The sequence below is a fragment of the Kogia breviceps genome, chromosome 5 (genome assembly GCF_026419965.1).
Source record: "Kogia breviceps isolate mKogBre1 chromosome 5, mKogBre1 haplotype 1, whole genome shotgun sequence".
Classification (NCBI taxonomy): domain Eukaryota; kingdom Metazoa; phylum Chordata; class Mammalia; order Artiodactyla; family Physeteridae; genus Kogia; species Kogia breviceps.
In genome coordinates, this window is record NC_081314.1 from 144,688,967 (window position 1) to 144,712,736 (window position 23,770).

The 23,770-nt window shown below is 42.2% G+C and overlaps 1 protein-coding gene across 4 annotated transcripts in view; it reads right to left on the reverse strand.

Annotated features, from left to right (window-relative positions):
• Window positions 1–23,770, reverse strand: part of DSCAM (DS cell adhesion molecule) — a 738,508-nt gene that overhangs the window by 314,343 nt on the left and 400,395 nt on the right. For all 4 annotated transcript variants that reach the window (XM_059063980.2, XM_067035143.1, XM_067035144.1 and 1 more), the window contains exon 4: window positions 4,643–4,789. In XM_059063980.2, the coding sequence (XP_058919963.2) occupies window positions 4,643–4,789 (147 nt within the window). The remainder of the gene's footprint in view (window positions 1–4,642; window positions 4,790–23,770) is intronic.

Below are 23,770 nucleotides of genomic sequence, written 5' to 3' on the forward strand. Positions count from 1 at the left end.
GATCAGAATATTCAGATGATAATGTTTGTCTGAATTAAGTTATTTTATTAAGGGTTGAAAATGGCAATTTAAAAATTTCTGTTTTCTTTCACATTCAATAGATGTAAATATTCTGTAAATAAGAACTTTTCTCCCTGAACTAGGGTTATTTGGTTATCTTGAAATACAGTAGTTACAAGAAAGACAGGAAGAAATTTTGTTGTTATCTTTAATGACTAATTATCAAAATAAAGAGTTGGTGCCTGACTTAGTTACCTCTAAGTAGATGAATACGTTTCTTATTATTGCTTTTGTTATTATTAAATGTATATGTATGCGTGCACATGTAAGTATATATGTAAATGATTATGTAAGTATATATATGTACATATGTGTGTATGTGTGTGTGTGTGTATATATATATATATATGTGCATGCATACAATTGTGACAATTGTGACAAGACCCCATTTATGTTCCAGGCTTATCTTATATGTTTCCTGTCCCAGACCAATAATCCATTGTTCTTCCAAGGAACATGGTTCCTGTTATTGGGGAATAATATTTAAAGGAGACTATGATCTAGGTGGTAGAGGTGCTTGTTGCTGTTGGTTGCCCACTGACCAGTGAAAACGGAAAGAACTTGGAATCACATATTAAAAAAAACAGCAAGTGTGTACTGATACTTTCTATTGGATATTTCATGAATTTTATTAATTTTTTGGTTTTCTATTTTTATCTTTTCTCTTACACTGAAAATCTTGGTTCCAAATAAAAATAATATAAACATAGTTAATTTTCCCTCTGTTATAGTACTGTATAGGATGAAATTCTTCTAGGGCCTCACATACTACTGAGCCTGCTCTCTCTGTTTAGTGTTCCACACTGGCTCAATTTGATTCCTAAATCCAGCAGTTTCCCTCAGGATGAGTTTCCGTTCTTCTGAAAGTAGTATTTGTTAAATATTTCTGAGATCCGCAAGGAGTTAGGCTACTACCAAACTATGTGATATCACGGACCTTTTGCATTCAGCTTCAACTCAGAGCTTGTGTAGGTCTATCAAATTGTTGTGAATATTCGTAGACATATTTGCCTAGGTTTCCATTCAAGAGATGGTCCTCTGTTATTTTTTTTTTTTAATTTATTTTTGGCTGCATTGGGTCTTTGTTGCTGCGCACAGGCTTTCTCTAGTTGCAGCGAGAAGGGGCTTCTCTTCATTGTGGTACATGGGCTTCTCATTGCCGTGGCTTCTCTTATTGAGGAGCATGGGCTATAGGCGCGTGGGCTTCAGTAGTTGTGGCACGTGGGCTCAGTAGTTGTGGCACACGGGCTCTAGAGCGCAGGCTCAGTAGTTGTGATGCATGGGTTTAGTTGCTCTGCGTCATGTGGGATCTTCCTAGACCAGGGCTCGAACCCGTGTCCCCTGCATTAGGCAGGCGGATTCTTAACCACTGCGCCACCAGGGTAGTTCCCGTCCTCGGCTTTTTGGAGATGAGCATTTGTTGACAACTTTGCAGTTCTGTGACAATATAGTAATCCCAGTAACTCTTCCCTTTTCACTATCCGTCACCTAATGTTACACTGCTGCTCTTCTTACACTGGCCCTATTGTTGTCAGCAGTTTGTCCATAGCCCCCCACATTTAAGAGTTTCTGGGGAATCCCCATCACCTAGTTTTGTTGATGTCATCCACATGCTTTTTCTTTTGTCATCCTATTGCATCTGTTTCGGCTTCAGGAGGAGTTTGGAGTCATTAAAAACCTTGTTACTAACATGCCCCCACCATGATCCAAATCCCATGTGTACATTTGTAAACGAATTTAAATCTAATTTAAAATAAAATTAATTTCTCTTTGCCTTCAAAGCTTAGAACTCTAGAACAATAATCCGCACTCAGTGTCTATGTTCTCATCTTCTAGCACTGACAATCTCCTCCCTCAACTACTTTATTAAAATGTCTGTGACCAAAAAGTCGTAAGCGTAATTCACCACATGCAGCAGACTCTCTTATGAGCCTTGTGATTATGTGTGACTCTGTTGACTTCTCTCTTCTTGCAAATACCACCTTCAACCCCAAACGTTCAGTCTTATTCCCTCTCTTCTGCTGGCATCCGAGTGTGTGGTATTCCTTCACTAGATTCTGCTGTGATGCTACTCCCTTATCTGCACAAACGCTCATGAGGCAATCTCATGGACGCTCATCACTTCCATGGTGACCCAATGCCAATGAGTCCTGCTGCCTATTTTTGAAACATCAGCAAAACATGCTTTAAAAAATTAAAAATAAATAAATAAATAACCTTGGAATAAGAAAAGCAAATTTGCCTTTCCCACTCTGAGAGTTAAATTTGAAAATCAGTTCTTACTGATTTAGAGTAGAGATAAACAAGGTTACCTTTTCAGCTTTCTCTCTCTTTTTAGGTTTCTCTTTAGAGAAAAATGGGCTCCCAGATTATCATCACTTAATTCACATTCTTTCGATGGAGAAATGTTTGTTTGCTTCTTTTGCTAAGCTCAGTCTCATACCCAGATCCATGCCATGCCCAGAGACTGCTCCTTTCTCATCTCAATATTGTTATAAAGAAGTTCCTCTTCAATGCAAACAAGACCTTTCCTAAGATATTCTGAACGTGTAGACCTCTGTGTTGTCATTAAAGCTACCACGGAATAGATGGCAGATGCCATTCATTTTCTAATTCATTTTCTCCACAGTTTTGAAAAAAGTGAGCATATTTTCACTGTAATGATTATTCTTGCCCTTAAAAGAGGCAACAAGAAGTAACTATAATACAAGGGATAAAGTATCAATTGACATGAAAAAGAACAGGTAAAAAAAAAGTATTTTCAAGTTCAGAGGAAAAATCAATTAATTATGACTTATGTTTGTTCTACACCTGAAAAGACAAGTGGGCTTTGGCTATTTTAAGGAAGTGAATGGGGAAGAGGAATCCAGATAGAACATTATCAAGGGCAGTAAGTGGGTGTTCAGGTGACATTGTTTTAATTACCCCAACGTTTATAAACTTCCCGTCACGTCTCCCGCACAAAACATCATGACAAATAAAACAGATATTCACCGCATGGATCGATTTTACATTCTAAAGCTATAAGGGCGAAGGTCAGATAATTTGCACTTGATTTCTAATACCAAGATGGCCATTTCACGCTTCTAAACTGCTGCATGAAGTGCTGATGCATCTCCGTGTGGATGGAGTGCTGATTTGTTTGACAGATGGGCCAATAGGGAGGCAACTATAAAGACTCTGCCGAAGGTCGATATTTTCTCAAAGCACAAATCCCATTAAAAGAGGCACAAAACGGACATATTTATCAGAGTGAAATAAACTTGCTTTGGGGTTTTCTTCACTCAAGAATAATCCTGGGGCTTCCCTGGTGGCGCAGCGGTTGAGAGTCCGCCTGCCGATGCAGGGGACGCGGGTTCGTGCCCCGGTCCGGGAAGATCCCACGTGCCGCGGAGCGGCTGGGCCCGTGAGCCACAACTACTGAGCCTGCGCGTCCGGAGCCTGTGCCCCGCAATGGGAGAGGCCATAGCGGTGAGAGACCCGTGTACCCCAAAAATAAAATAAAATAAAAATAATCCTGGAGGAGTTAAGAGAGTGTGATTATTTCTTTAACTTTAGATGTGGATAATTTCCCCACTATTGTGAGACATGATACAGGGAACAACTTGGCACCAGGGACCCGTCTCATGGAAGACAATTTTTCCGCAGATCGGCGGGGGTTGGGGGGATGATTCCAGCGCATTACATTTATGGTGCACTTTCCTTCTATGATTATTACACTATAATATACAATGAAATAATTATACAACTCACCATAATGCAGACAGGAGGAGGAGCTCGGGCGATAACATGAGCCACGGGGAGCAGCCATAAATACAGACGAAGCTTCGCTCGCTCGCCTGCCGTGCACCTCCTGCTGTGCCGCTCGGTTCCTAACAGGGGCTGGGGATCCCTGTTCTACAGGACCCCGCCCTGCCGCCCCAGATCTATGCAGGGCAGGAGGCATCATGGTGCTGGTTGGTATTACCAATCACACACATACAAATAACAGGGCACGGAGGCATTGTCAGCAAAACAGAAATCATACTGGGTCAAAGGAATTTGGAGCTTTATAAAAGGTGAAATTGTTTCCCTTGAAATATCCATATTTGCATTGTACTGTATTGGTATTGGTTTAAAAAACCTTAAATCGCTGGGCTTCCCTGGTGGCGCAGTGGTTGAGAATCTGCCTGCCAGTGCAGGGGACATGGGTTCGAGCCCTGGTCTGGGAAGGTCCCACATGCCGCGGAGCAACTAGGCGCGTGAGCCACAACTGCCGAGCCTGTGCGTCTGCAGCCTGTGCTCCGCAGCAAGAGAGGCCGCGACAGTAAGAGGCCCGCGCACCGCGATGAAGAGTGGCCCCCGCTCGCCGCAACTAGAGAAAAGCCCTCGCACAGAAACGAAGACCCAACGCAGCCAAGAATAAATAAATACATTATTTAATTAAAACAAAAAAAACTTAAATTGCTAAAATATTTTGGGGGAAAAAAATGAAGGCTTCGTTTCGTTCATGAATTCCACGATTTTGGTTGTGTCATCATCCCAGAGCACTGACAAAGGAAGACAGAGAGAGACAGGAAGCACAGTATTGATGAATTTTTACCTGATACAAAAAGCCTCGCGCTGTTACTCTGCCTTGTCTCCCCGGTGTATCTGTGCCGCGTGATACAGCGGTAGTTATACAACCCGTCTTCGTTCTGTACATCTTGAATATACAAGGCTCCCGTGGGTGTGATGAGAAATCTAGATCCTGAAATCAAAGAAAATGATTACCCCGTGAAAACGGAACAGAAGCAACCCAGTCGTAGAATCAAAGCCACTGAATCGTTTTTCTTCACCTGAAGGAAACTCATGTGAAGGAAAATAAAAGGTGTGCGTTCGTATGTGTGTGTTACTTTAAGGGCCTGAGATATATATTAATTCTTCAACTATCCTAAATTAAGAGGTTTTAGTAAGTATGCTACCCAACGAATATATACTTGTAAAGCCTACTCTCATGAATTAGGTTTTTAGGTCATGTATTTATTTAACAGCAACAAAGTAGGCATATAATTAGTATGTAGCTAATTTAGCGTATTTTCTTTGAACATCACTTTTCTCTAGAATGTGACAAATTAAAGGAGTATTAACTTTCTTTTGTAAATTTCTACCTCATGTAAATATAAACTTTTGCCTCAGTTTGAAATATTTCAATAAACACACAAAAGTGTCAGACTATAGAGCAATAAAACATTCCACAATCTTCCCAGGAAAGACTGTCTTATTTCCTCAATAATAACCAACACTTTCCTCTATATTCTAAGACAAAGATCAGTTCCTCCTATATTCAGTGTTTTAGAGAACACTGCTATTTCCTAATTACTACTCAAATTATTGACAATAACATCTTCACCTCAGGGAGAAAAAAGCCATACCCAGCTGTTCCTTCCTCGTATCAGCACAGGTCAAAATGTGTTCTCCGTGACCTGTGATCTTCGCCTATACAACTCTATTTGTACAGAAATGGCTAACATTAAGAGATCAAGCATCAGCGCTGCTTGAAGAAGAATAAAGATGATTTTTCCTTTGAAAATGTAAATATCTAAAGATAATTTTTCACTGTTCAACTATAATTTGATGATACTCCAAATAAAAGCTAAGGAGTAAATCTCAAGGTGAGTTGTTGCATCTACATGGTAGTGACTCAAGATGCTTTCTACCACTGTTAGAGTCTTTCCTATGGAATATTTCTGCATCTGATGCAATTCTACTTAAAAGATAATGTGGCTTTGTCTTTGGGAAAGGACTAAAATGCCAAAAATTCACCTTCTTTTAAACTGTTTTCCTTAGATTTGAAACTGCCTTGGGTTTATTTTAATCAGAATTTGCCAGGAGTCTTGACTTCATTAATTTTAGGTCTCAAGTATTTAAGTTGAGCCAACCCTTGGTTATTTCTTGGTTATTTCTTATATTTTATTCATAGGGGTGGGATATGGAGGGTGGGAGGGAGACGCAAGAGGGAGGGGCCATGGGGATATATGTATACATACAGCTGATTCACTTTGTTATAGAGCAGAAACTAACACAACATTGTAAAGCAATTATACTCCAATAAAGACGTTAAAATTTTTTTTTTAATATGGGCTTCCTTGGTCGTGCAGTGGTTGAGAATCCACCTGCCAATGCAGGGGACACGGGTTCGAGCCCTGGCCCAGGAAGATCCCACATGCTGCGGAGCAACTAAGCCCATGAGCCACAACTACTGAGCCTGCGTGCTACAACTACTGAAGCCCATGTGCCTAGAGCCCGTGCTCCACAACAAGAGAAGCCAGCACAGTGAGAAGCCCGTGCATCGCAAGGAAGAGTAGCCCCTGCTCGCCACAACTAGAGAAAGCCCGTATGCAGCAACGAGACCCAACGCATTTTATTTTTAAATAAATAAAAATAATTGTTAAAAAAATCTTAAAAAATATAAAAATGGCTTATTACTTCTTATGCAATATGAAAGCAATTCCATGGACATGAACAAGAAAAAAAAATCATAAAACAAATACTGATGTAGCATAAGCTTTCCAAAAGAATACCAACTAACTACTAAAGGAGGATAAAATATCTTTAAGTAATAAATTTACTTTTTAAACTGCATTAGTTACTTATTTTAAAACATGCTATGAATATTCTAAATATTAGAATAGCTGAAAAAGCAAATGTTGTATATTCTAGATATTTTTGCTTTATCCTCCCCCTTAAAAAAACAACTGAAAACACCACTTGTCATATTTCATCATATGCCAAGCATTTCTTACCAGTATATAATGTGTATAATTGAAACATTTTTTTCTTTCAATATATTTTGCATACTTACATAATGCTTTCATCACCAGTTCCTTTAAAGTACAGAGTGACAGACAGAAAAGAGGGACGAAAAAGATACTGTATTACCTCCTGTCACCTCTCTAACACAGAGTCTTTTCATTAGAATTGACAGGCCATCAGCTGTGGCTAAATGTAAGGAAAAGCATCGTGTGCACGGCTGCTCAGAGGGCTGAGAGAAGCTCAGGGTTGCAGCGGCAGCCTGCACGCATTACTCCACCGATTCCTGAGAGGGCTCTGGTCTCCAGGCACATTTAATTTGATCACTCACTTTGCTCCTGGAATATCTGGCTTCTTTTTACCCACTTAGCATGCTAAATAAGACACTCTTAAGAGCTGTTGTTTCAGAAAAACAGGAACCCTGTCTGAAACATTTTCTGAAATATTCACAGGAAAGAGAGAAGGAGGTGACTGAATGCCTGGGCTAATTTGAACCATGTCTGTCTAACCCTTTATTTCTCATTAAAACACATCCCCGAACTGATCAGTATTTTAAAATTTAAAAGAAGGATGAAGAATGGAAGCCTTTGATTAGGACAGGGCTGCGAGGACCCCGGGTTCAGTCTGAGCTCCTGAGACACGTGGAACCCTCAGGACAGTGAGGGACAGCACAGTCTCTAGAACGCCAGGCTTCACAGTGACAAGGAACCTTCTCCTGCACCCCGTCGCTTACCACTGCACCCTGCTTCCTGTCTCACATCACCAGAGGGTTTTGTATCATATGGAAGAAATGGGTTTGTTCACAGCCTTAAATGAAATTGAAGAATGTGCTTCTGTTAGAATAGGCAAATATTAAAATACAAAATATTAATAGCAATAAACTGCACACACACACAAACTGTCTCTTTCTCTCTCACACACACACATGCACACGCACACACACAGAGACATATACACATACACCCTTTACTACTCAGAACTGTCTGGTAATAGACAACCGTGCAAAGTCAAAATTCTATAGGTAACTTTATTTCCCTTGGAAAACTATCATCACTTTAGGTGGTAACATTACTAAAATACGGTAGATGCGTTTTGTCATGTGAAACACACTGCACATCAGTCAGTTAACGATAGTGAGTGATTTCTGGATTCAGGGTCATCATTGTGGGTGCTGATTATTGAACCGCGCTGCTCAGTTATCAGAGGGATGTCTCAGAAGCTACCTTGGCTTCTCAACATGCACGAAATGGTCCAGGAATTCAAGCCCCTGCTTCTGTCTTTAATAGTTTATCTGTTCCCTCCGCTACTACCAGGCTATTAGCTGTTCCTTTTCTCTGCTGTCAGTATCCCTGTGGACTCACACCCAATGTGATGCCTTCGGTATGCTGAGAGGTAGAAACTAGACATACCAGAGCTGTTAGAAGTTTGCATAAACCAAGAGTAAATGGGTATCAAGTGACTGCTGGAGTGGTTCTCCAGTGTTCGTCGACATGAGCTGGTATATTAATGCCACTGAAGTAAACCCACAGCTTGGTACCAGGTCAGCCAGCCTGGCTAAGCTCAACACAGGGACTACTGGGATATTTCTACCTAGAAACATAAAACTAGCAAAGAAAATGGGGCATCTGCATGACTCGGAATGTTGTAGAACACTCAGGGTAGAAGTCCTACAGCCACATTCCTCCCGTCACGGTGCTGAGCGGTGAACACATAGAGCATGGCAGGTCCTGAGGCTCAGGCACAACGCCTTTTGGGTTTCTGACCAGCGTCAGAGGCAGAGAAATAGCAACAGTTCTAGAAATCCATTTTGCCAAACTATGAGTAGTCAACTGCAGACAGCAGGCATGCGTGTCCTCCTGAAGGGAGCGTGTGGGAGCTGATCCTAGGAGGTGCCCTGTGCTCTGGGGGGACAGGAAACCGGAGCTGAGAGGTACATCAGTTCACTGGGCCAGCACTGTCCTGGGCTCCGGGAACCCGAAAAGGAACGAGACACAGGCTCCGTCTTCAGGGAGCTTACAACCTAAACAGATTTGAGTCTCAGGGTTAGAGACATGGCATCAGGTAAGAAAACAGGATGGGCGGGAAGAGGCTGGATTATAATCTGGGAAGAGGCTTATCTTCATCCAGATGAAGGGAAACACCATTACCGAGGGAGGAAAAACTGGTATGTATCACCAAACCTGTACTCATCCTTGTGTATTACGCTGACACAAATAATTAGCTGTATATGTTCCCTTTATTAACCTGCTTTGCACAATCTACTCTGCTATTTTTTTTTTTTTTCCTGTTCTTATAAAGTATCGAGTTGAAAGCTCTTTCCCTGGTACCAAGTGTAACAAGCTCACCCACCTGGAGCGATTCCTCATTGTGGAAGAAAAAAACAATCTGAGTTTGGGAATCCAATGGATATGAATTCCAAACCTGTCGATGTCACTATGTGTGACCTCCGATGAGACATTCAACCTCTTTCACCTTTGGACTGTTCATCTATGAAAAAGAAATGATGAGGCACATCCTCTTTGTGCTACTGTTGGAGATGAGGTGAATGCATAGAGGCCCTCTAACGGAGAGCCACGCATTAAGACGGTAGCTTTGGAAGTAAACGTCACGGGTGTTACTCAGCTGACCTGCTAAGAGAAGCCGGTCAACAGGCGTACCTAGTACTGCCCAAGGCCATGGGGTCTGCCTGAGCCCGTGTCCGCTTACATAGTAGGGCTCACTTCTAACTCTTCTTGGATGTTGCTTCCTGATGTGAAGCAACCTCAGGTGTTAGAAAAAGCACCGAAGTGGAAATGACAATGGTGAGTTTGACATCAGAATTCTGCCACTTGGAGCTGTGGCACCGCAGGCAAAGTACTTCCCTACCCTCTGTGGGCCAGTGTCACACAACAGAGCACCAAAGATATAAACGAAGCCCAGAGAGGGCCTTTACATGCCCTTTCTGTGGGGCTCTTGGGGGAGGAGGCTATGCGGACACTGTCCTCAGAAATCCTTTCTGCAGTACAAAGGGATTAGATAGAAACTAGATAGATAGATAGATAGCTAAAGAGTAGATAGATGATAGGTGATAGGTAGGTAGGTAGATAGGTAGATAGATAGATCTGGAGTAGGAAACTCAGAGACCTCCTCTATCATCATAATGATATTATTTGAATAATAATATCCCCTGGCATGTTTGCCAGTATCTGAATGTAAGATACATATTCTGAAGTTTTCCAAATTAATCATTCTTCACCCCTCATATATCATCCACCAGAATGTCCTTCTGTTCCTATTTCTAAAATACATCCTGAACGATCCGCTTCCCTCTCTGCGCACCACCAAGGTCTAAGGATCCCAGTCTTTGAACAAACTGTCTCCACTCCTGCTCCCCCTCAGCCCATTTGCCACCCAACCTCCACGCAGACCGTCCCGTGTCTTGACGGAGTCCCGCTAGACCCAGTTATTCACGGTAGCTCAACGGTTTAGGTGTAGGCCTGGTCTGGCCCTATCATTCACGCACTCTCGCCGTCTTCCACTCCGCCCTGGCCACGCTGCGCTTCTCCTAATTGCTCCACCTGAAGGGCGCTGAGCCCAGACCTCTACCTGGCTGGCCCCTTCCCTTCACTCTGGCCTCAGCTCCTAAAGCAACTTTCCAGCAAGGTCAACATGAGCCACTGCCACGCTCACGCTCAGAGCACTTGACTGTATTACGTCTACATGCAGTCATCTCAGCTGTGTTGGAGGTTGCTTTAACATTTCTATTCTCCAACCGGAACAGCAGAAACTTGAATTGCCCTGACCCACTTTTCATCTCCATAACACAGAGCAATGTTTGGCTGTGCTTCCTGAAAATAGTTGTTCAAGATATGGGTGGATGAAACCCATCTATCATTATTTATATACAAAATATCTCTTCTTAAGTCTGGGTAAAAAGAAAGGAAGCTAAAATTCCTCTTTTTGGATTTCAACATGAAACGTCCTTATGTATAATACATAGAAAGAGTATTTCCCACCCCCCAGGAATGACTGTCATGTATTCTTATACGAAAATGAGCATATTTGCAGATTTGGATGTTAATTATCCTTTCATAATGCTCTCTGGCTTTTTCCTGTACAGCCAGGCTGTTAGATCTTCAATAGAGATAATATTATTTTCAGGAAGATTTTAAAAGCATATTTGATTTTTCATTTAGTCAGAAATATATCTTAGGGGTTTTTTTGCTATTGCAATCCCAACTGAGTTAATAGTAATTAAAAGAACAGATGGTTCTTCTAATAAGATGCAAATGGTAGCACAACACAATGAAACTTTTATCAGCTGTGCCTGCCCCCTCCAATTGACATCTATGCTGTGTAATGAAACAGAGCTTTCTCCTGAGCAGTTTTCATATCAGTTTCTGAGAGAAACACAAGCATAAAATCCAAGTTCTAAGTATACAGTGCTAGAAATGAGATGAGCCTCTGCAGGAATATCTTATATTTCTTTATTTTGAAAGTTAAATTAGCATTAACTAAAACAGAAGTAGAAATAGAAGAAAAAAATATATATATATATATAAAATACATATATATGTACATATATAATCTATGATAACTTTAAAGTTAGCTATTTCTCTTAATTCAGATGTAGACTGGAATGGAGTTCAACTCATTCCAATGGTTCTGAGCTGTGTCTCTTCTGTGATGTGATGGGTGGGTGCCGGGCCATAACTAGATGCAGGCATGAAGGAACTACAGATATTTCTCGAGCAATTGAGTGGCCTGATAAAAAATTATGGTTGAACAAGATTATGTTGAAAGCCTCCTACGAAAGAGAAAGGAATAGCCCCTTAGGTAAGACATCTATAGCCAGTTGTTATGGGTTGAACTGTGTTCCCTCCACAATTCATCAGTTGAGTCCTAACCCTCAGGAGCTCAGAATGTGACCTTATTTGGAAACAGGTCACTGCAGATGTCATTAGTTAAGAAGGAGTCATCCTGGGACAGGGTGGGCCCTAACCCCGTGAAATGGTTGTCCTTAAAGAAAGGGGAAATGTGGACACAGAGACATCCGGCTATGAATCCTAATCTTCATCAGAGCCAGTAGGTCTTCTGTGTTCAGTGAGCCACCGTTGCTCTAAATGTTATATGTTTTGACCCATTTAGTTCTTGCGATGACCCAAGAAGGCAGGTGCTGTTATGATTCCCACTTTTACAGATGAGAAAAGTGAGGACCGAGGTGAAGCGGCTGCCTGTGTTCACAGAACAAGAAGCATCCCAGCAAGCACAATACCCTGATGACGGGGCTGGGAGGTCACACCCTCACCCACTGCACTCCCTGACCTGGTCACGGCCGGGGCAGGAGCAGGAAGGCCTGGGCTGAGGGCAGGAACAGCTCTAGGGGAACAGAAGTGACTTGCACAGAAATGTACTTAAACAAAGGATCAACAGAACTTGGCAGAGGATCACACCAAGTACTGAGTCTGAGGACTGACGGCATTGCGGTAGCAGTGACGGAGTAGAGAAGTTGGGTGAGGCTGTCTCTTTCTCAGGAGAGACAGGAGTTCAGTCCTGGACATGCTGGGTGACTTGGCATGGATGGTACAACGGAGTTGGAGACAGAGCTTTGGGAACCAAGTTACGCATGTCGAGGAGCCCTTTAAGGGAACTGATGCCCAGGAGCCGCCGGGGGAGGGAAGTAAGGGAAGAAGGTCAGCAAAAGACAGCAAGAGAGGAGGACAGAGACCCAGGAGGGCATGGAGTGGTGGTCAGGGGTAGGAGAGCACTTCCGGAATGGATAATGCAAACATCTCAGTTCTGTGTCTTCCTATTCAGGATAACTGAGAATACGAATGTAGCCTAACAGAGCCTCAGTTTCCTTATCTGTACAATGGGGCAATATTACCTTCCTGGAAATAGTGTGATATTAAATAAGAATGTCTATGTAAGTTCCTGCTAGAGAAAAGCACTTTAGAATAGCTGTAATCTTCAATACAATATAATGGTAAAATATCCACCTTGCTAGATCAGCAAAAATATTAAATCTCTAGCTACGAACAGCTAGTACTATATGAAATGAATTTAAAGAACACTACAAGCCATTACCAAAGAGGATAAAGGGAGACCTGTATAAACGTGGGGAGGCGTATCAAATTCCAGGATAAGACAACTTGAAATTGTAAAAACATCAATTTTTCCACAAATGAAATTATATTTTAACTGATTCAGGATCAGAATTTACGTAGAACTTTACCAAATCAATGCAGATTAAAACAAGGTGCTATGTTTCACCCAGGAAATTAGAAAAAATTGAAATATTTGATAATATGTAGTCTTGACAAGAGTGTGGGGAAATGAACACACACTGGTAGGAGTGCAAATTGGTGAGGGCTTTTGCTTTCTGGTGGGCAATCTGCTAGCATACTTAAAATGTAAGAATTGCATATATTCTGATCCAGCTTGTCCTCTTCAAAGACTCTATCCTAGGGGACGCTCATACATGTGCACACATCAGTGTACACCCCAAATGTGCACTGCAGCACTGTTTAAAAAATGAAAAATGGAAAGCAAACCTAAATGCCAATCAAGGGGAAACAGATTAATGCATGAGGGTACATCCATACTATGCAGCCATTTGAAAGACAGTAAGGTAAATCTATGTCTAATCCATAGAAAGATCTCCAAGACATAACACAGAGTAATTACAGAGCATTATATAATGTTATGTACAAAAGACAATGAATGTGTGTTTGTGTTTGGGGGTAGTAAATTTGTGTATGTAAGTGAAAAGATATCCACCAAAATGTTAACTGTAGTTGCTTCACTTCTGAGGTCATGACTGGATTAGGAGAAGGGAAGGGGCGCCTTACATGTTTTATTTCACAGTATCATGTCTTTGAATATCTTAAAAGAAGACTCTCTTAGTGTCCTACTTGTGCAGCTGAAATTTATTTTGAAGAAGCTATCAGTCGGTGGTGAGCTTAGAGACAGGATGCAGCAGGCGTAGACCAAACTCATGTGAGCAGCAACGACAGAGGGGAAGGAGAGAAACCTAGGATAGTATTTACATTGAGGGTAAATGTGTCAAAAGATGGTCTTCTGTTTTGTTTGGTTTCAGCCTGATCACATATAGGCACGCTTCAAAGCAGAAGGGTCGGCTTTCCATACTTTTCCTGGCCTTTGCATTCCTCCCACTCCAGACACCTAACCCCAAAGTCTACTCCACTATGTAGAGGATCCCCCGATCTTCCTGAACTACTGCGTGACACACGACTTCACACCTAATTGCATTCAGTCTAATTGGCTCTGTATGTGTTGGCCTCGCCCAAGCGGTGGCAACATCTTCGAAGACGAGGCGATCCCCGGGTTTGCCTAACTTACCTGCCATTTCCCCTCACCCTGCAAATGCTGAATTAAATGCCTGATGACATGCATACTTTGAATTTTCCCCCCAATCAGGCTCTGTACACTAAGGCATCATACTGTTAGGGCCTCTGCTATGTTTATGTAAGTGTCAACCCATCAAGATATGAAAGTATCAAGTATCAAGAGAAAGAGAAATACTGCATGACATCACTCACATGCAGAATCTAAAAAAATGATACAAATGAACTTAGTTACAAAACAGAAACAGACTCACAGACTTACAGAATGAATCTATGGTTACCAGGGGGGAAGGGTTGGGGGGAGGGATAGTCAGAGACTTGGGGGCTGACATGCACACACTGCTGTATTTCAAATAGATCACCAACAAGGACCTACTGTTAGCACAGGGCACTCTGCTCAATATCCTCTAACAACTTAATTGGGAAAAGAGTTTGAAAGAGAATAGATACATGTATATGTATAACTGAATCACTTTGCTGTACACCTGAAACTAACACGACATTGTTAATCAACTAGACTCCAATGTAAAATAAAAAGTTAAAAAAAAAAAAAGAAAGAAAATTGGGAAGCCCCAACTTGGACCTTGAACCTCCTGGAAGCCCGCATGGCTGCAAAGAGTGATGTTCCCTCCACACACAGGATGTGAGGAGTAAGCCAGCATCCCTGGGCTGGACTTGGTAAGGAAGGAGTGATTTGACAGGTATATGTCTAAGTTCTTCCAAAGTAATCTCACTAAGACATTTTCCTTATGTAAATAAAATTCTCTCAGTGAAATTCTCCTGCAGTTAAATGAGGCTCAATTACACACTTCTAATTTAAGCCTACATGCTGCAAAAATCCGACTGCATACCTAATTACCCCATTTAGGCTGTTAATGATCAGATCAGTGCTCTTGAGCGGATATTCGAGTCTGTCATCAATCCTTCCTCTAATTAGATCCCTATTTCTTTAAGAGAATCGAATTTTTTTTGAAGAAATTATGTAAGGATTTTTTTTAAAGAGCCAAAGGATCTTATAAAAACTTGAGTTGTATTTATTCATTTATAAGATGAACAAAACAGTTTTGGCCCCTGACCTCTAGGAGCAAGTACTTCAGTTGGGGAGACAGACAAAATGAGTAAACAGACAAAAACAATTACATAATGTGAAAAGCGCTCTCGAGAGAATTAAGGCAAAACGGTTGAATCTAGATAGAGAACTGCTGTTTAGACAGGGGGTCTAAGAGGCCTGTGCAGGGTGCGTTTCAAATGAGGTACAGTAGATGGCAAGAGGGGGGCTGAGGACCGAAAGAGAGAGAGAATGTGCAAAAGTCCTGAGGTGGGAAAAACGATGGCATGTTCAGGGAACTGAAATAAGATGCATTTTGAAAATAGAGCTGACAGGACATAGAACTGGCTTGGATGCTGTAGGAGGAAGAAGAGGACCGGGGTCAAAGGTGACTCCCGAGTTTGGGGGAGCAGTTGAATAGCTGGAGAAGAGAGTCTTGGCTGGGAAGGAGGAGCCTCGGGTGTGGCACTGGTGTCCCTGGGTGACACAGTTTGGACTTCTAGGATTAAAAGTGGCCCCTTACAGATGTAGGGACGATAAGGAAAAGAACATCATTCCGCCTGCTGGTTGTATCAGGTTAACTAATATGTAGAAGCGGTGCATCAACGTTGCTTCCTGTCCCAAGAGCTTTCTGATTTTGAGGCTGGAAGGGACTGCGTATTTCATGTTGAGCATCTATTCTAGTCGAGGCCGTGTGCTGATTAAAAAGCAACATGTTCGGGCTTCCCTGGTGGCGCAGTGGTTGGGAGTCCGCCTGCCGATGCAGGGGATACGGGTTCGTGCCCCGGTCCGGGAAGATCCCACGTGCCGCGGAGCGGCTGGGCCCGTGAGCCGTGGCCGCTGAGCCTGCGCGTCCAGAGCCTGTGCCCCGCAACGGGAGAGGCCACAACAGTGAGAGGCCCGCGTACCGCAAAAAATAAATAAATTAAAAAAAAAAAAGCAACATGTTCAAACAGGAAAAAGAAAATGAAGAAAGAGCAAAGCACGGCACCTGCATCCCAAACGAGTGTGCTTTCTCTGTTTATTATGTTAGGGACCCAAATGGAATTGAAGAACCTGGGCTTATTGGGGAAACACAGTGAATATTAATCATAAAGTTAGTCTGCCTGAAACAGACGACATACGGTTACAGGAAAGAAAGTAGAAACACAGGAAGTCTTAAGAATAAAAACAGACACTACTTCGCGGCCACTTAAATATTGTGGGGTAATGGTTTTTCACATGGTGGGTAGTGACCTATTAATGGATGGTGAAATCAATTTCATGGACTGTAACTTTATTTTAAAAAAATAAAATAGAGAAGATGGAACGATTCAGTGTGCATCACAAATAGCAGGGGTACTTCATGAAGGCTTTGGTTTAGTTCCTATGTGCCCATACAGGATGGTGTGTGTGTTTGTAGATGTAGAGGTGTATGTACATGCACACTGGGTCTCAATATAAAATGTATTTTTTTACTCTGTATTTCATACGGCGAGTCAGAGTAAAACATGTTTGAAGAGCACTGCTCAGCATCCTGAAGATCTGGCTGTTTATTTTTTGACCAGGCTTCCCATGTCTGAGCAAGTCTAACGGTCCTTATGTACTTGAGATTCTTAAAGGCTTCCCTGCACGCATGCAGACCGAGAAGTCTCTGAGGTCACAGGCATGGCTGCATTTATAGCTACAGTGGCAGACAAAGCAGCTGATTTCTTTTTCAAGCCGCATCATGTGAAGGTCTTGGATTATGTCTGTTTTCTGATGATACATGAAGATGTCTGAGGGAATTATGATGAATTTACTGAGTCATTAGCACAGATGTGTATGCAAGTATGTACTTAGAAAACCACCCCATGGTAGAAGTCATGTTATTATATCCGGCCCCTATTGTCACCCCAATCTCAGAACCTCTTGGTCTTAAATGGCCTGACGCAATGAGATAGGGTGGAAGTTCTCACGCCAGCTTCCGTATCCCAGAGCTTTCTGCTGTAAGAGCATCTCCATTTCCTAAAAGTCTTCCCCAGATCTCGCTGATCATGAAATCCATTGTCTAGCGGTATCCTTCACGACAAAACATTATCAATACAGTCACATAGCAATTGCCCATGATAGGCAGAGCTGGTAATGGGGTTGAAGGTAACTCCATCACTACACGCTAATTTCTAGCTATAGGGGAAAAAAACACCATAAAATAAAAGTACAAACCACACAAAGCAGGATCAAATAGTGTCAGCTGGATATACATAAGTGTTGAGGTCAACACAGCCTGAAAAATAATATATCTATCATCAGTTAGGGTGGGGCAGGAATTGCTATTGGTAAGCAGGCTGATGGCATTCGCCAGAGAAATGCCATGACAGCACATCCAGAGAATTTGCTCCCTGCACGCGTCTCCTCAATCCCTCTGATTGCTCCAAAGGGAAAGCCTCAGAGGCTCCTATTTATCTGCTCACCGGCTACACGCATCCAGCTCTCCTCCACTAGGATTCTCAGTACTTTTTTGTGGCAATAATTTATCTTGACATCTCTCCAACACTTGTCAATCTCCTTTTGCTTTTCTTTATAACACAGGAAAAGTAAGTCACTGGCGTAGAGCCTTTGGAAGGCACTTGCGTCTGGCCAGAATTTATAATTACATTGCTTTAAGAAAACATGAGCCATGTAAAGGACCAAAATAGATAATAGCGTGGGTGGTATTCAGTGCCCAAAGGTGGTTCATGAGTGACCACCGTTTGAGACACTGTATTTGTGATGCTTCCAAGAAGAGGTAAGGCACACCTCGTTCCTTGAAGAAAGGGGTAGCCATGGGTGGTTAAGAGGGAACGATGAAAACACTCTGCATGACCAGGGGACCAGAAGCTGGCAACTCATTGGCTGCACCATCTCTTTATGTTGGTACAGAGAGATCTGGGCTCACAGAAGGCCAGGCTGGGAGCCAAGCGGCAGGTGGGGAGCATAGGAGAGGTCCTCGGTGGAGGGGCTGTGTGTGTGACACCTTGAAATCCTGAAGGTGAAACAGGGGTCCAAGGAGGTCAGGGGTTGCCGCCAGGAGAGTGCAGACGAGTTTCAGATTGTGAGGCAACAGGTAAACCCCAGAGAAGCAGAGGTCAGGCAGTGGTGGCTGAGTCGGGGATGCTGCCAAGTACGGAAGAGGAGGATGTGAAAAGAAGGCGCCCGGATTGGACAGCAAGACCGATGATTGACGGGGGAAGCCATCCAGGCAGCAGGAGCCCAAGGCACGGGGATCCTGGGGGGATCCACTCAGTCCTGCAACCAGGGATCTCTCGGGTTCCTCAGGGACCAGTCCTGTAGAGGAAGTGCTGGCTTCATAATGATTTATTTTCTTCCAGCTCACCCCCACTGGTCCTCTTCTCCTTCCTCTGTCCCTCCTCCCCCTTCCATTTTCCATTTAATTGAAAAAGCATAAACCACTGACGCAGACATAAAATACTAATCTGTGTACCCAACACACAGAACTGATCATTGTTAACACTGTTGTTTTTTATTTTAATGAAAGAACTCTACAGAGAAAGGTAAATTCCTCTCTTTGCTTTGTCCCCTCTCCTTTTTCTCCTAAAAAGCCACGGTTACCAGGAATTAAGTGTATATATTCCCAGTTTACAGTTTTTATTCTATCACACACACATATATGCTTCCATATGGTTCTGTACTGTCTTTGTTTTTTTCAAATTTACATAAATAGCTTACTATTTATTATGAAAAAACTTGCTTTTCCCACCTAACATATGTGTTCTTAAGCTCTCTCCATGTTGCTTTAGAGAAATCTAGTGCATTCTTTTTAATGGAAATATAGTGTCATATTGTGTAAATATATCTCAGGCAACCACTGCAATGGTACTTCATCAGGTATAGCACCCAGAACAGTGCAAGACACATACACAGCAGTCAGTCATTAAATGTCTGTCAAATGAAGGAATGAATCCATTCATGCCATTACTGATGGACTTTAAGACTGACGTCAATAGTCCACTATGACCAAAAAAGTTTTCCCAAACTTTGACAAGTTTTCCTCAGCACACACATGAGAATCTCACTAACATGTCTACCTAGATACGTAATTATTGGGGTAAGACGTTTTGTGTTTTCAGTTTGCCTGGATCCTCTGCAGGGCCATGCACTTCTGGACGGCCTGGTTTGGCCCACCTCAGTCACCGTTCTGGCTGGGTCACCAGGGCTCCTGAGACTGCTGAAGATTGGGTTAGAGTGCAGGCTGCTGCTTCTGCGATGCCTCTTGCCCCTAACTGCAGCTGGGTCTTTCCTTCAAAAACATAATACACATGTAAAAGATTGAAAAATCTTCATCAGAAAAATGAACTTGAATCCTTCTAAGTAATGAAATAATTCTAAGTATAAAAAAAGACAGTAGGGGCTTCCCTGGTGGCGCAGCGGTTGAGGGTCCGCCTGCCGATGCAGGGGACGCGGGTTCGCGCCCCGGTCCGGGAAGATCCCACGTGCCGCAGAGTGGCTGGGCCCGTGAGCCATGGCCGCTGAGCCTGCGCGTCCGGAGCCTGTGCTCCGCAGCGGGAGAGGCCACAGCAGTGAGAGGCCCGTGTACCGCCAAAAAAAAAAAAAAAAGAGAGTAAAATTATTCACGGGCAGGGGGCCTCTTTGGGCTGATGGGGTATTGCTGTCAGTATCAGCCTCAGAGCCTTAAACAGCAGAGTCCCTTTCCATGTTGTCAGCGGTAACAAGTTCAGGATGCATCTAGCCCTCACCACACCACAAGTGCCCCGGATAAGTTTTAATGCACATCACTGTATAAAAGCAATACCAAGCTCCATTAAAGCGCCCGCTGCGGTGTCACAGCCTTGTAGATCTTACCATGGCGCTTTTATTTCATTTTGCCTCAGGCTGCCTCCCGGGCAAATATAAGTGAAATCAGGCCTTTGAAAAGGAATAAACTCTTGAATAAAACATAAGTATTTTTCATTGCAAAGCAACTCTTAATGGGTTTTGCAACCTCCTTGAGAAAATTAAAAGGAAAACACATGTAGGACCTTAAGTCTCTTTAGATTTTTAGATTTTCAGATTCTGAGACTTTGGTTGAAGGCAATTTTAAAGGCTGTTCCTGAGACTTACTGTGAACATGGATGAGTGTTATCCACAGCAGAAGGACTGGCGTGGTGCTGAGGACTCCTTGGCTAGGCATTCAAGCTGCTGCCCACGCCTGGCCACTGTGGGGAGACCGCCCGCTACCCCTGCTGGTCTGTCCAAAGCCCAGGGGCTTGGCCTGGAGGACAGGACTGAACACATGTGTGGTGTAGAAAATGCTCTCAGAAATGAAATAGTGAATTCTTGTGGAATTTGCATCACCTCAATACTTCCTCATTAATGACAGTTTTTGCTTTATTAATCTATAACCAATTCCTATGTTTACTTCTTAGGCTGTGATAGAAACTAGTGATTAGCAGAATTCTATTTCTCAATGGTACCCTGTCAGATTACTTTGCAATTTAAAGTGGGAGCAGTTATTATTCTCTATTCCACTCCACATTTAAAAATTTTTTTTTGGCTGCACGGCATGGCATGTGGGATCTTAGTTCCCTGACCAGGGACTGAATCTGTGCCCCCTAGAGTGGAAGCACAGAGTCCCAACCACTGGACCGCCAGCAAATTCCTCCACATATATTTCTTATTCATTATTATTTTAATTGCTTTTTTTTATCATACAACCATCTAATGAATTTTCTTTTAGAATATTGAGATAAAATTCCTTCCTGGATTGATTTTGGGCATTTCTGTCATAAAAATATGGTCTATTATTTGGAACCTTATTTTCCCCTGTTTTCCCCAATAGTTGAATATGGTCCTAAGTTTATGTGTGTTGTAGCAACTTCCTTTTCCGATGATATAAAAGGTTAATTATTATGAAATCCTTCCTAGTATAAGAAACTTCAATTCTGGGTAAATATAATAAACACACATTTACATGAACAGAGTTCTCAAGTGAGGAAAATCCTTAGCGTTCTAGAAATGGAGAGGGAAGTGAACACTTAGAGCAAAGAGCTCACGGATGCTATGGATGCTGTGCGACATTTCTCTTCAAGGGAGAAACGAGGAAAGAAAGGGAAGACTTTAGTCCTGTGCAAGGTGAGGAAACCCCTGCAGAAAACTGTAAACTCACTGAAGTGATGGACAAAAAAAAAATTCTTAGCAAACACCCTTGCTCGTTCCGGCCTGAGCTTTGGGTAAAAATTATGTCTAACCATAGCACTAGGCTTGCTCGGGTTTGGTGTTTGGCGTTACATTCTGCAGGGTCTAAGAAACCTCACACCGAGAAATTAACATATAATGACCCAGTTTCCAAGAGCATCTGGCAGAAGCAAAGGTAAATTTTCCCTGGAGGACTGAGCCACCAGGACGTTTACAGATGAAGCCCAGCTCCTTCTTTCAAATCCTGAGCCCCCAGTCCCAAACCACTGAACATACTGGGGAAAAATCTACCCTAAGAAAGAGTCAGAAGAAACGATTAGACCTCAGATAATGGAGTAACATAGATTACTCAAGAAGTATTTTTGAAATGTTTGCAGAAATATAAAACGGAATCAACAATGAGATAGAGCAACAGACTGGTGGCAAAAGAGACAGATAAATTAGTGAAAGAATGAAATAGAATGTCCAGAAGTGCAAAACATAATCTTTGATATAAATATTTAGATTAGACACAGTTGGGGAGATTACGGTAAAATAAATCTGAGGAAATTACTACCCAGATTAGTGCCTAAAGAGAAAAAGAAATATAAATACGAAAGAATAAAGAGACTTCTTAGAGGAGGGATAGAGGAGATCATATGGCTTATTACAATTCCAGAAAGAGAGAGGAGAAAAACCGGCAGATAAGCGATATTTGGAGGAAAATATCAGAAAATTTGCCAGAATTTGATAAAAACGGAGAGAGTCTGCCAGTAACAGGCATTTCCTGGAACTAAAGGCTGTGCTTCAGGAGAGGCGAGTACACTCAAGGAAAGAATGATGAACAAAGAAATCGGCATGAATGCACAACTCTAAGCAAATAGCGACAGTACAAAATGATCATCATCACAGTGACTAATACTATAGACATAAAAAATAAGGTGTATCTAGAACACTGGACAACAATAGTGTTTAAGAACACTGGGAGGGGTGTCATACGAGGCAGGGTATTCTGAGGTCCTGTGTTATTCCTGAAGGAAAGCAGTCTCTTTCGTACAATGATGATACGGATCCACAAATTCCATTTTACTGAGATCTTCATCTAGCAGGCACCTCCTTACTATTTGAAAATCCAGACCATGTACTTTACAGTTTACAAAGGGGTTTTATAGTCTTTACTTTATTGAACCATCGCACAAAACCATGAGAATAAAGGCCATTTTAAGACCTATTAGAATGCATTCCAATGCAAATGAAGGACTGCAGTACGCTTGCACGAATTCAGTGCTCTACTGTAAGCAAATCTTGCTTTTAAAAAAATTTCCTACATTTTTTTCCCCACATTTTCCCACCTAATAATTGTCTTCAAATTCCACGTGGAACATAATCCATTTTCTATTGGCTTATCTAAGCGATTCTCACAGTAACTATAGTGTACAGTGGACTATCTCGCACCATTCAGAAACCCCATACAACACGGAAAATATACTCTTTCCTTCAATATAATTCAACATGTATGTAATAAAAGTAGGATATTCCTTTGGAAAGGATGAATAAAAATTCCATGTGTTTCAAGACAATTTTCTCTCTTCTTGACAGAGTACAAAAGGGTTTTCCACAAGATACATTTTACTCATTTTGATATCTCCTGATAAATTACTCTCATATCATGCTGAGAAAACTTCAACTTGTCATATGAGCAAGGATGTAATAAAGCCATTATAAATGTCTAGCATTGAAGCCATCTTTCTTTCATTTCTTGATATTAAAATTTAATTAGAGAATATCTTTTTAAAATAACCAATATTTTATGAAGTGAAAGAGCATAACTGAGGGCCATAACGAAAGAGCTAATGTCATGAAAAAGACATCTGATTAGTGGGCACCACTTTTTCTGGCCCATTCCAGACATATTCACTGTATATAACAAAGTCTATGAAAGATTATACAAAATCGATGCTGAATTTCCATCCTAGATCTCTTAGCATTAATACTTTCCAGATATATTGACAAAATTCTTTGTTAAAATCCCCAATCATTGTAACCATATGAACCTAGCTGGCAAGCATCCAACCACAAAAAGCTTAGCTAAAGAAATATAGACTCGTGGAGCTGGGAAGATGGCGGAAGAGTAAGACGCAGAGATCACCTTCTATCTACACGTGGAACTGCTCCTATAGAACACCCACCGAACGCTGGCAGAAGACCTCAGACCTCCCAAAAGGCAAGAAACTCCCCCACGCACCTGGGCAGGGCAAAAGAAATAAGAAAAAACAGAGACAAAGAATAGGGACGCAACCTGCACGCTCTGGGAGGGAGCCTTGAAGGAGGAAAGGTGTCCACACACTAGAAGCCTCTTCGCGGGCGGAGACTGCGGGTGACGGAGGGAGAAGCTTCGGAGCCGCGGAGGAGA